Source organism: Harmonia axyridis, chromosome 5 (genome assembly GCF_914767665.1).
Source record: "Harmonia axyridis chromosome 5, icHarAxyr1.1, whole genome shotgun sequence".
Lineage (NCBI taxonomy): Eukaryota > Metazoa > Arthropoda > Insecta > Coleoptera > Coccinellidae > Harmonia > Harmonia axyridis.
This window is the reverse complement of record NC_059505.1, coordinates 567,860-580,921: the sequence shown is the minus strand read 5'-3', so window position 1 is coordinate 580,921 and position 13,062 is coordinate 567,860. Positions and strand designations below refer to the sequence as shown.

At 34.8% G+C, this 13,062-nt stretch overlaps 1 protein-coding gene across 4 annotated transcripts in view; it reads right to left on the bottom strand.

Moving 5' to 3' along the window:
- Positions 1 to 4,613: 4,613 nt before the first annotated feature.
- Positions 4,614 to 13,062, bottom strand: part of LOC123681308 (E3 ubiquitin-protein ligase HECW2-like) — a 121,904-nt gene continuing 113,455 nt past the window's right edge. For 3 of the 4 annotated variants that reach the window (XM_045619636.1, XM_045619637.1, XM_045619639.1), the window contains 5 exons: positions 10,426 to 10,650; positions 10,035 to 10,301; positions 8,631 to 8,928; positions 8,295 to 8,545; positions 5,734 to 6,794 (listed from right to left, as the gene is read on the bottom strand). In XM_045619636.1, coding sequence (XP_045475592.1) covers positions 6,536 to 6,794; positions 8,295 to 8,545; positions 8,631 to 8,928; positions 10,035 to 10,301; positions 10,426 to 10,650 — 1,300 coding nt within the window. In that variant the 3' untranslated portion in view covers positions 5,734 to 6,535. Of the gene's footprint in view, positions 6,795 to 8,294; positions 8,546 to 8,630; positions 8,929 to 10,034; positions 10,302 to 10,425; positions 10,651 to 13,062 lie in introns of all 4 variants that reach the window. The other variant, XM_045619638.1, reaches the window with a different exon arrangement.

Below are 13,062 nucleotides of genomic sequence, written 5' to 3'. Positions count from 1 at the left end.
TATGGAAAACTAATCATAATTTTGATCTGAAAATCTGTGTATTGGGGTTTGAGACAATGATCTTCCTCCCTAAAATATTTTCAGATTTCTACAACTTCCGGTTATACCTGAAACAGACTACTACTTCCTTATTTCAAATGGCACACCCAGTATATTATTTCATCATTAGATAGCTTTTTTGATGGCAATTTCGACAATATGCCATACCTTGGGTGAAAACTCAACAATTCATGAGTTAATTGGATTTTTATACAAAAATGGTGGCGATGAGGATTCCCATTTTTTTGAATATTTCAGCAGAAAAAGCTTTTTTCGAAAAAATTTTTTTCTTTTTCGATTTCGCAAATACGTAGTATTATAAGACTGTTTGCGGTTTGGGCCAAAAATGTACAGGGTGTTTATAAGAGGATCATGAACTTGGACAACTCAAATTCATCAAAACTCGAGACTTTCAAATTAGAACTTATATTTTTTATTATTTCAGTCGATTCTACGTACAAAAATAGTGGGAGTTACCTTTACCCGCAGAAATATTCAAAAAAATGTGAATCTTCATTGCCACCATTTTTTTTTTATAAGAATCCAATTAACTCATGAATTGTTGAGTTTTTACCGAAGGATGGTATATTGTCGAAATTGCCATCAAAAAAGCTATCTAATGATGCAATAATATACTGGGTGGCCATTTGAAATAAGGAAGTAGTAGTCTGTTTTCAGTATATCTAACCCGAAGTTGTAGGGATCTGAAAATATTTTAGAGAGAAAGATCTTTGTCTCAAACCCCAACTAGCAAATTGTCACCACAAAATTATGGTTAGTTTTCCATAAACGTCTAATTGGCTTTCCCGGTGAATCACCCTGTAGATAGAAGGAACGGAAAACAAACATTTGTGCTCGATTCAGAATACAAGAGAGATGGAAGTTTAGTGTCGCCAATCACAATCGAGCTAGCCGATTGTGTGTGCGAGCCATAGGCGTGGAGAATCTTGATTTGATTGTTGAATGCTTTATCAGGAATCCTTTTTTCATAACTTCACAACAGCTAAATCATTAAAATGAGAAAAACATTGACCTTTTCGAAACACGAAAGAATTTTCATGAATAAATCACATTGTAAACTATTTTTGAGCATGAATTGATAATTTCGGAATTAATTAAATTATGTAACGCTACTGCAATAGTGTCCCTTCAGAGAAGGAGCGACGAAGGTTGGCATCAAAACAAATGCATCAGTTACAAGTCGTTTTCCGTTCCTCTTATTAATGTTCTAAGGTGTGAAGAGATTTTTTTAAACCGAGAGTTTCGTTACTTTCTTCTTTGTTATGGCGGTAAAATTTTATTTGACCATGTCGCATCTAAATGTTAAATTAATTAAATTTGGTTAAGAAACCAATTTGACGGCATTTGTTTTGCCTTTTTTTATTTCATTCTTTTTTCATTGGTATATTTTTTATGTATATATTTTGTATTCATTTTCATCAGAAAGATTACCCAATTTGTAAATATTACGTGCTGGTAATTTTTTCAGCAGTAATTTTTCATTTCATTTACTCTATGAAGTTTGAAGAATTTTTATTATTGTGATAGATGAGAACAATTTTTTGTACTCAATGTGATATTTTGTAAATAAATAACAATATTTTAAAAACTGTGTATCTCTATTGAAATACCTTACCTGAAAAAAAGCAAAGAAGATGACTTTCTAATTTGAATCCGTTAAATGAGTATATCAACAATATTCTGGAAATTTTTACTCCAAATATAATCCACATCAAGTACAACATTTGTAACTTGAAAAATCAAGTCTTTATTAGCTTCGCTTATAATCAATATTTCATAATAAAAAAGTGAGGATGCGCTTAAATATAGCGCTTCCACAAAAAATTTTCTAAGATTTGAATATGTAGCGACATCTAGAAAAAGTAGCTCCAACCAAACTAACTTATCACGTTTACGTTACAGGATTCTACTTACAGTTGACTGCGGCCAGAATTAGTTCACTAAATTTCTTATAGATGGCTCGGAGGCTCTGGTAAATTGAATTTTTTTTTAATTTTTAAGAAAAACTGAAATAATTGATGTGCCAACACTTCTGTATTAGGTCTGAGTGCATACACCTATTTAAAGTGATAATTTCTTTTCTCTAGATCTTAAGGATTCTTCAATCAATCCCCTTCGAAAATGTTCCCACAAAACTCGTAATAACTCAATTTTGGGGTTTCTAGGGAGAAACTGATAGAAAACAGGAATTAAGCATGAAAAATTCTTCATAACGTCAAATTTTGATGTGTGTTTGGAGTAAAAATCGACCGATGAAATTCGAACATTTTATAATATTTTCGGAGGGATTCGAGGATGTAGATTCCAAATTCAGAATCGATTCCTACTAGGAAACATTTTCTACACATTTAAAGCACAGTTTTTACACAACTGGAATGTCTCAGTTGTGGGCATGTTTTACCATTTTACAAGACTCCGATATTGGCCACCAGAGGGCAGACTAATCACTTCCAAATTTTTCCACAAAACAGAGAATAACTCAATTTTGGGAGCTTCTAGAGAGGAACTGATTGCAGAAACGGATTCAGAATTAAAAATTCTTTAAAATATCAAATTTTGAAGTCGATCTGAAACAAAAAGTTTTTTTGGTGAAAAAATATCCAAGGTTATAGTCTTGGTTTTTCCGAAAAAATCGACCGATCAAATTCGAACATTTTTTGATAGTTTCAGGAGGATTCGAGGTCGTAGATTCCGAATTTGGCATCCATTCCCACCAGAAAAATTTTTCTACACTTCAAAAGCACAATTTACACGCAAGTGATATGCCTTAGCTTGAGGCATGTATACCCATTTTCCAAGCCTCAGAGTTTGGCCACGAGAGGGCGGGTCAAGCGTCGAACCTACTCAAAATTCCTCTCACAAAAACTCAATTTCGGAGGCTTCTAAGGAGGAATTGACTGTGAATAGGAATTCAGCAAGAAAAATTCTTCATAACAACCAATTTTGAGGTCGATCTGAATCGAAAACTTTTTTTGGCGAAAAAATGGTAACTTTGGTTTTTCGATAGAATTCGAACATTTTATAATATTTTCGGAGGGATTCGAGGTTGTAGATTCCAAATTCAGAATCGATTCTTACTAGGAAACATTTTCTACACCTTCAAAGCACACAACTGGAAAGTGTCAGTTGTGGGCCTGTTTTACCATTTTACAAGACTCCGATATTGGCCACCAGAGGGCAGACTAATCACTTCCAGATTTTTTCCACAAAAAAGGGAATAACTCAATTTTGGGAGCTTCTAGAGAGGAACTGATTGCAGAAATGAATTCAGAATCAAAAATTCTTCATAATATCAAATTTTGAAGTCGATCTGAAACAAAAAGTTTTTTTGGCGAAAAAATATCCAAGGTTATAGTCTTGGTTTTTCCGAAAAAATCGACCGATCAAATTCGAACATTTTTTGATAGTTTTAGAGGGATTCGAGGTCGTAGATTCCGAATTTGGCATCCGTTTCCACCAGAAAAATTTTTCTACACTTCAAAAGCACAATTTACACGCAAGTGATATGCCTTAGCTTGAGGCATGTATACCCATTTTCAAAGCCTCAGAGTTTGGCCACCAGAGGGCGGGTCGAACCTACTCAAAATTCCAAAAACTCAATTTCGGAGGCTTGTAAGGAGGAATTGATTGTGAATAGGAATTCAGCAAGAAAAATTCTTCATAACAACCAATTTTGAGGTCGATCTGAATCGAAAACTTTTTTTGGCGAAAAAATGGTAACTTTGGTTTTTCGATCGAATTCGAACATTTAATAATAGTTTTTAGAGGTTTCGCTAGATTTCGAATTTGGCATCGATTCTTACCAGAAATTTTTTACTACAAAACTTGAAATATCTCATGTTTGGTGCATGAAAGGAAGAAACGGATACCAGATAGATATTCAACATGAAAACCTGTTTATGATATCAAATTTTGAAGGTGATTCCATGCAATTTTTTTTTTTCGTAAATTGCCACAAAACATAAGATATAACAGCTCCAAGTTATTTCAGGAAACATCTAATAGCAGATATGTGTTCAGAATTTAAAATTCTCTTCAATACCAAATTCAAAAGCTGATCTGAAAAGAAACTTTTCCTCAAGGTATTTCCAAATACGTTTTTTCGGCGGATCCGCCAGATTTTTTTCAAGATTCGTTGATACAGCGACATCTAGCAAAAGTAGCTCAAACCAAGGAATGGTAGTTACAGGATTCTACTTTTTAGAATAAATTTTTTCAAAGCAGTTGTATGATTTGTTTTGTGGGATTTAAAAGAAAAATTGGCATGGAATCAGCTTAAAAATTTGATATTATGAGGAAACTACCATGTGGAATATCTACCTGTAATCAATTCTTTCCTCACATGCCTCAAAATTGAGATTTTGCCAATTTTGTTAAAAAATTGTGCTTTAAATGTGTAAATTTAAAATCTATGGCTAACTCAGGATACAACACATTGAAACATTTGAAAAATATGATAGTTCAAATTCAATAGTTAGATTACTTTGAAAAAAAAAAAACAGACTCTGGATATTGAATTGTGGATACTCAAATGGGAAATTAAAACTAAACACTAATGAATTAACAAGGATTTATTTTGGAATGTTACAAATATATGAAACAATATACGAAACCACTTGTCCTTTTTTATGAATCAACATTCAAAAATGTATTCGTTCCTATATTTGTGCATGGTTAAATAATTTTATTGACTAGAATTATATAAATCACAAATATTCAATTTGAATACAACATATAGAGACAAACTTCATAATTGGTAACAATAATAACTACCTAAAGTTTGAAAACATATTTTCGCAGAATAGGTTGCTATCATGAATGCGTAAGCCCCAAGCTTTTGAGAGGTCTCACAGAGACCTAGGAGATTCGATAAACACTTTCTACGTTGAACAAGAATGTGAGAAATAGGAAAAAATTGGGATTCAGCACAATCTGAAAATAGATATTTATAATACAAGTGCATAAAGCATTGATATTCTTCCACAAGTTCAATATTGATTGAACGAGTGTTAGAATGAGCCTTCTCTACGAGTATTAAACATTATTTTCTCTAATTTACTGAATTTTTATTGAAATTAATGGAATATTTCCATGAATATCATTTAGTGAATTTTGCATTGAAAAATGTTAGTTGGCGGAACTGTTTTCCGTATCACAAATTTGACAGATGAAAGACAAATCTGTGACAGGTGAGTTCTGAATACCAACATATAAAAAAGAAATATAACCATGAAATCTGAAAGATTTTGTTCTAAAAGGTATGGCAGAATGAATGGAATTGCTGCAGGATTAGAGAATAGTTATTTATAATACAAGTGCAGAAGGCATTGATATTCTCCCACGAGTTCAAAATTCAAAAACGAGCCACGAAGTGGCGAGTTTTGGAATGAACGAGTGGTAGAATTAGACTTCTGAACGAGTATCATACATTATTTTCTCTAATTCATTGCATTTTCATTGAAATTAATGAAATATTTCCATAAATATAATTCAGTGATTTTTGCATTGAAAAATGTTGGTTGGCAGAACTGATTTCTTTAAGGCAATTTGATGAATTGACAGATAAAGCCGTAGCGGAATGTTCGGAGTGCCAACATAGAATAATAAAATATAACCATGAAAACTGTGCGTTTCTGATATATTCTCGCACGATTTTGTTCTACAAGATGTGGAAGAATGAACGGAATAACCACAGAATTAGAGAAAAATTTTCCTTATTAATTAACGAATCTCACACTTTGAACTCATCACATTCACAATAACAAGTATTCGCTTCAATTCGAGAAAGAAATCGAAATGATTAAAAGAAATCATGACATACTTATAAATATGACTGGAGACTTAGAAAATTCTAAGAAAAATAAATTATTATATACAAAAACTTACGAATATACAATGTACAAATATTTGGTTGCAGTTGCGTAAAATAAGACACAGAGAATTTAATGCAATATAATGTGGAATACTGTTAAGCATTTATCCTTCGAATAAGTATTTGACTTTCTATTTATGAAATTAGAAACCTCTTTCATGAGGTAATATGATACCTAAAAAAAATTACTTAAAAAAAAAGTCCATGAAAAATTTCTATCGATAAAAGTTTGGAGTTTCTTCGAATGTATATCTAAATCTGCTCGGATAAAAACAGTTTTACCGTCTGGGAATTTAATTCACATTAAGCATAATTTACCTGTAATTTTAAGCTCTCAGGTCCGGAATAAAAACATTTCAACTTTCGCTTTCTTTCACCCGGTAGATTAACTCTATCCAACCGAAACGATTTAAGCATCATCTACACACGTTGTTCGGCACAACATCCGCATGAAAAACAACGTAAACACTCGATCCCAAAAAGGATCGACTCCGTAAAATAGCACTCACCGTACAAGATGCATTACTATAGGGTAAATGTTCACAAGTAACTCTTGAAAAACGTATAAAATAAGTTCCTCCACCTCGAAGTGTTCAGCGCAAACTACTCTATGCCGAAGGTGTTCGTCTCTTCTACGGCCAATAGCAACTTCTCGTACAGTATCTCCGAGGTGGGATAGGCCGGCAAATCTAGCCGGTTGAAGCAGGTGTGGGCTCTTGGAAGACTGTTCGGCTTTCCCCATTTCTCTATGCAGAACTTTCTGTGACCTATCGAGCCGCGCAGAGCTGAGAAACCTTCGAAAGGTATGCTGGAGGTTCCGGTGACGAATTGAAGAAGTCTTAATCTCTGTTCATTGGTGAATCTGCAAGGGAGAAAATAGTTGAGTATTTCGAAGAGAGAACGAAATTTAGTAAACAGACTAAAGAAAGGAATGCAAAGAAATCGTATTAAAGGGGGTTTTTGCACTGCGACCTTTTGGCCATTTGTGCCCATCATCAGAGCTGTTCTCGCCATTAGTCATACAGCTCACTCTCCAGTTCCAGAGTTCTAAAGAACTCCAGTATCTAACATGACTGCAAGGAGGTTACTTTCTCACTTCTTCAAGTCTCTTGTCCAAAGCATTTTTTGCGTTGGCTAGCGATGGCGGGACTTTCCTTCAACATCTGATCTAGAGTTTCTTCCTACTCCTCCCAGAATTTGCACTTGTCGTTTTCTTCTAGACTCATTCTCATGAGGTACTTCCTGAGATGGCAACGTCCAGTGAGGAGGTGAAGCATATTGTTGCTAAGATCCAGATACTTCTTAGATCTCGAAGGATAACAGTTTCTAAGACTGTTTGGAATGATCCAACCCAGGAAGATTCCGCCAGAATGTTTTTCTTTCGGGGTTTTCCTTCTCTTGAAACTTTTTCTTTTAGGTACATTTACCTTTACTACAGAAAGATTCTGGGCCAATGAAAGTAGTTTGTGGTAGTGTGTTGGAATCTTCATTCCTTTCAAATCCTGTATGATGGGAAACCCAAACTGAAATGACTCTGTTATTCTTGCCTTTTTCATTGAGTTTCCTTCGGCACTCGAATACCATCTAAGAATCGATGATATGAGAGCTCAATGCTTTGATTGCAGCCTGATGTCAGAATGTACCACTATTTCACATTTCTGATAGTTGATTACTAGGTGCATTTCCAGACATCTTTCGATTGCAAGTATCTCTGCCTAAAAGACACTTGGACAGCAGCCTAACGATACTGAGCATCTGGTCATTGGTGCCAGGCCCAAATGGTCTAACGCCAGACCTCATCGTGGTTTTAGAACCATCTGTGTACCATTTTATGGTATTCTTTTTGGGAGATTGTGTCCCAATATTATTATCTACTTAGCATCGCAGTGAAAGTTTTCTTGATGCTAGTTTTCTTTATCATCTTGTCACTGAGAAGGTCCACTAGTCAGAGAGGACCATGCTTTCTGATTCCTAATTCTCTCCTTGCAGGTACCACCCTTGATGAACTCAGAATGACCAATGCAAATAGATAAATGAGGAAATAATATTGGGACTCGGGGCATTATGCCCAGATGTTTTGAAATTGAGAATTTTGTCCTGAAATATTTTTTTCCCAATTATCTCTCATCATTGGCAAAAATTATAGTTTTATTTTCGGAAAAATACTGCAATTTTAAATTTTAGTTCAATACTTCTGTAGTTACTGTTTGCAATTGAGATGGAATGTGTATATGGCAGGGAGTATTATATTGTTTGTTCACGGAAAAAAAATATAAATAGTACAAATTGAAAGAAAAAACCTAAAAACCTTCGTAATCAACTAAGGTTCAAAGTTGCTAAAAAAGTTCTGCAGTATGCTCACCTTTCGATAGCTTGCCAAAACCAAACAACGACTGGATGCTGGTCATGGTAGCCGCCTCTATATTCGGTGTTGTGCCTCCAATCAGCTATATCGATCTCCGCCGTTCCAGCTATCACCAACTCTAACTCTCTGGCATCGAAAACACTAACTAACCTAGGGTCGACTACTTCGTAAAAACCTTTCACCAGAGATTCAGTCTGTTCCGAAACGCCTCGTTCAAGTCTCCATCTCACTATCCTTTCTAAATATTCCTGGAAATGACAAAAATGAATGTTAATGTTTGGTGAAACGTAGTTTTGTATGAAATACTATTTTCGAAAACTCCTAAATTGTTACCTTTTTGTTTTTCTCTGTAACAGGCACGTTTCTACCTCCAGGTTTGAGCTCTCTTTCCAACACTTGCCCGAAGACCTCTTCAGTTACGGCAAATGTTAATTCTAACTCGCCCTGAAGTGAAACGTCGTGTTCTTTGATCCACTGCAAGGACTGGTGAAATTCGAAATCTAGGCTTTCTAAATCTGACAGCGCGACAGGAAGTCGAAGTAGTGCTTTGTAGAATGGTCTCGTAAAAAAGGCATCTAGAAGGTACTGATGGACTAATGCTAAACCTATCAATCTCCCACTGAACCTGAACCTGAAATATAACAGATATGTCAAACAACAAACTCTAAACTCCGATGTGAAAATAAGAAATTTTAACATGAAGGAGAAAAATTAATGTTTATGAATGTGAATCCTTAGAGGATTTTTGGCAGAAAAGGTTCCATAAGCATATGTCCTAAACTCTTATTATTATTTCATGGAATCTGGGTCGTTACGGCTCTGTTAGCCTGCCGGGAGCTGCGACCAAATTGTTCTTTTACAAAACAAACCCAGGAAGGCCATCGATGCTGTTAATCAAACCGACATCTTTAGGAGCCAGGCTATCACTTCGTGAGTATCCAGAACTGACTTTTTCATATGAGTGGTTCTTAGGCCAGTCTGCTCCGGGAAGTTGCACACTATGTGTTCGGCTGTTTCTACCTCCTTTCCACAGAGTCTGCAGATCTCATCTGCTGACTTACCCATGCAATATAAAAGGTATTTGCACCGAAAGTGTCCTGTCAGCAGCCCCATCATTACCCGAAGCTCAGCTCGTGGTAGCTTCAAGAGCTCTCTGGTATAGGTCGGTGAAAGCACCTCAAATTTTCCTGCTTGAGCAAGACCCGGAGTGTTTCTCCAGAGGGTTTTCCTATTGTCCTTCTTCCATTGTTGGACCGCTGTCTTGTATTGGTATTTTCCAAGCCCACAGAAGGGCTCAGGACCAACAGTTGTCAACCTTGATGCCTTTCTTGCAAGTTCATCGGCCTTTTCATTTCCTTCAATACCATTATGCCCCGGTACCCACAGTAGAGATACTTTATTGTCTCTGGTCAGTTGTTTTATGATAATTACGACCCCTGGTAGATTCCAGGGACCTCAGCGTGGCCTGGCTGTCCGTAGTGATGAAAATACGCACCCCTTTGAGGTTTTTTTTTTGAGACACTCTTGGGCGCAAGTGTACACAGCTAGTGCCTCGGTTTGCAGGATAAAGGGCACACTTCCCAAGGATCTAGAGATCCTCGTTTGAGGCCCATATACCCCAGTATCTGTATCTTTTTCTGATTTTGATCCATCAGTATACCATATCCTAAACTCTCAATTTTTGAGCTAAAGAGTGCTAAGGGTTCAAGAAAAAAAAAGTGTTTTTCGAAGACTTACCAGTCGTGGTAGTTATCGACAAAAGCTGACATCGGTGAGATCTGAACGGTGTAAGTATCATTTGCAGAATATTCGAATAGACCATAGTAGGGGTTGAAAAGTTCCCTAGAAAGCAGGAAGAAGAACTCTCTCGAAGGTCCACCATAGTCCAGACCCTCTTCGTTGTCCCAGACAACGCAGAGTTTGCCTTTCTGCAGTTCCTTCTTGTTGGCCGACATGATCCTTCTGAAGGCGTCTTCCAGCAAATGGTCCCTTCTAATATTGAGTCTGTTGGGGTGAAACAAAAAAGGTTAAAAACAAGTCCTCAATTATTCAATTGAATGCTGTCTATGATATTCAATCAGTGGAAGAGGTTATGTTTGTTGGTTGCCAATAAGCATGATGAACTCACTTGAATTTTCCAGGTCCTTGTCCGTATCCTTTGCTTTCTAGTTTCCTGTAGAAGTTCCTCAATTTCGCTTCAAAATCTCTCTTGTACGGCGCTGGCACTCTGTGTCTACTGAGTCCAGGAGACGCTATAGGAGAGGGTTGAGGAGAGCTTCTAGGACTTCTTGCATTCGTAGTCTGCCTGCTATCTACTACTGGCACATAAGACATGATCTCCTGCTCGAAGAGGCTAGAAAAAAAAAACTTAATTAAAATTGGGGTCCTAATTATTCAAATTTCTTCAACTGTAACATTGCTTCAATTCTAAACATTCTTGTTCGAAGAGCATTGGAAAATTCACCCAGAAGTCTGGAGAACTATTTCTCAGGCAATATTTTTGATGAGGAGCCTCTTACGAATCATTATTCACTTTTATCTGAATGAATAATAATAAATTTGAGATTTTATAAAGAGTTTCTTTCTATTTTGTTCGGAATTTAATACCATTTTTATGCTTTCTGAATATCTGTTTCTTGAGAGTGTAGTAGTTTTATTTTTTAGAAGTAAAACCATTTCCTGCTTCACAAAATTGGAACAAAAACCTTGTTGTGAACTGAGATATTGGCTTGACTGTTTTATGAACGCCACCCTGTAGCTTTCCCAACAAATATACAGTATCGTATAATAAATAAATAAATAAATTAATAAATATATGTTTATTCCCAAATAAATCATTAATGTTTGTTACTTGGTAAAATTTATTGTATAAATTCTTCAGCATTCTCACGATAAAAAAGTTTTTTTTGTTATTTTGGGTGTTGATCAACTATGACACCAAGGTGTTTCGTATTGTTTAATAGCAATCACAATGTTTTACGCATTTTAAAAGTTGTTATGTATACGTTTGTGAAGGTTGGTCAATAACGATAACACAAAAAACGGAATAATTAAATGCTGAAACATCATTAACTGTGCATGTCGAATTATTTTCGATAATATTAACGATGCGTTGTTTACATCTTTCTGATTGTGATGCTCCAAAAATCTCGGCAATGATTTCTTTTTATAGATTATTTCCTTCCCACCATGTTTACAATTTTTTGCGTTGGTCGTGAATATATATTTCAACGAGTTTGCGGGTGACATCTATATATAAACTGCCTGGTCCACTGGAAAAATTCAAACAGAAATAAGTGGTATATTTTGGTAGCGAAACACCAGGAAGAGCTCTATTGCGTTTCATTGAATGCGGAAGATCGAAATTTCAGATTTGAAGGCAATAAACGTTATGATAACTGTTATCGTGTGAACAGACCTACTTGTTTTATCATTTAAGAGGATGAATTGTCTCATTTGATTGCTTTTATTAATTATCCTAGTTCGAAAAAGAAAATTGATTGAGAATTTCTTTGTGATGAAAAAACTATAGAAAATCTTGTACTCCAGAACTTAAATGTTGAAAAGTCATTCGAATATTTAATTACATTATTCGAAATAATAATTGTTGTGGAATTTGCTGTTCCAAGATTTCAATTTCGCTATAAATTTGTTCTTTGATCAACCAAAAATATTTATGTTATATCATATTCAATTATACACTGTATCCGTAAAGTATGGAACAAATTCATTTTTAGCTAAACAGACCCTTGTGAGGAATAATCCTGAAACATGTCGATTTTTATTTTAATTTACCGTATTTTAAAATAATAATCTAATCTACAGGGTGAATCACTTTCGAGTAATGACGTCACCGACATTTTTTTTAAATGGAACACCCCCATTTTGTCTCAATTTTCCGATTACTCTAGCTGAGCTGATTCTAAAAATGTATCACATGTTGATTCCAATTGGTACAGGGTGGACAAAAATTCAATAGTTTTGTGTGTGTTCATTAAGTAACGCGTAACATTCTTTATTAGTTAAATTAACAATATTATCAAAAATACTTATTGTCTAGCGGCAATTGGTTTGAATGTAACACCCTGTAGTTTGTTACATTTTTAGATTAATAAAAATGAGCTGTTTCCAAACATGTTTGGTACTTGTGTCTAGCAGACAGAATATGAAAGAAATTATTTCTTATCAATTAAAAAAAAAACATATAGTCGTCTAGTTTTTTGTAAAATGTCATTATTTGTTGAGTAATTTATTGGTGTTCAATGACAGTTTAGTACTACAATATTTTTGGTATTCGTGAATGTTTTAATCATTGCTTAGATTTAATTCATTATTTTTGTCTGAGGATTATTTCTCAAAATGTCTGTTTAGCTAAAAATGAATTTGTTCCATACTTTACGGACACAGTGTATTTTCGTCATCAAAAGAGATTTGTTGCAGCTGATAATGAGATAAGTTTTAAATTTATGTTTCTCACAATCAAAACAAAACACTTGAATCGATATTTCTCAAACATACGAGACAATCTGTAGTTTGATGAGATAAGGAAATCGAATAATCTAATATTACCATATGTTCAATATTTGAACATTTGTTTCAATAATTGGGAATAGTCGGCATAAAAATACTCAATCTTTTTTTAATATATTCAATCTTCACTGATATGACACTTCTCGAATCGCATTCATCAACAAACAAGATAAAAAAATTGAAATTAAAGTTAGATAATGGGGGTGTGGTAATTTATAAACGAGGTAAACCTTCT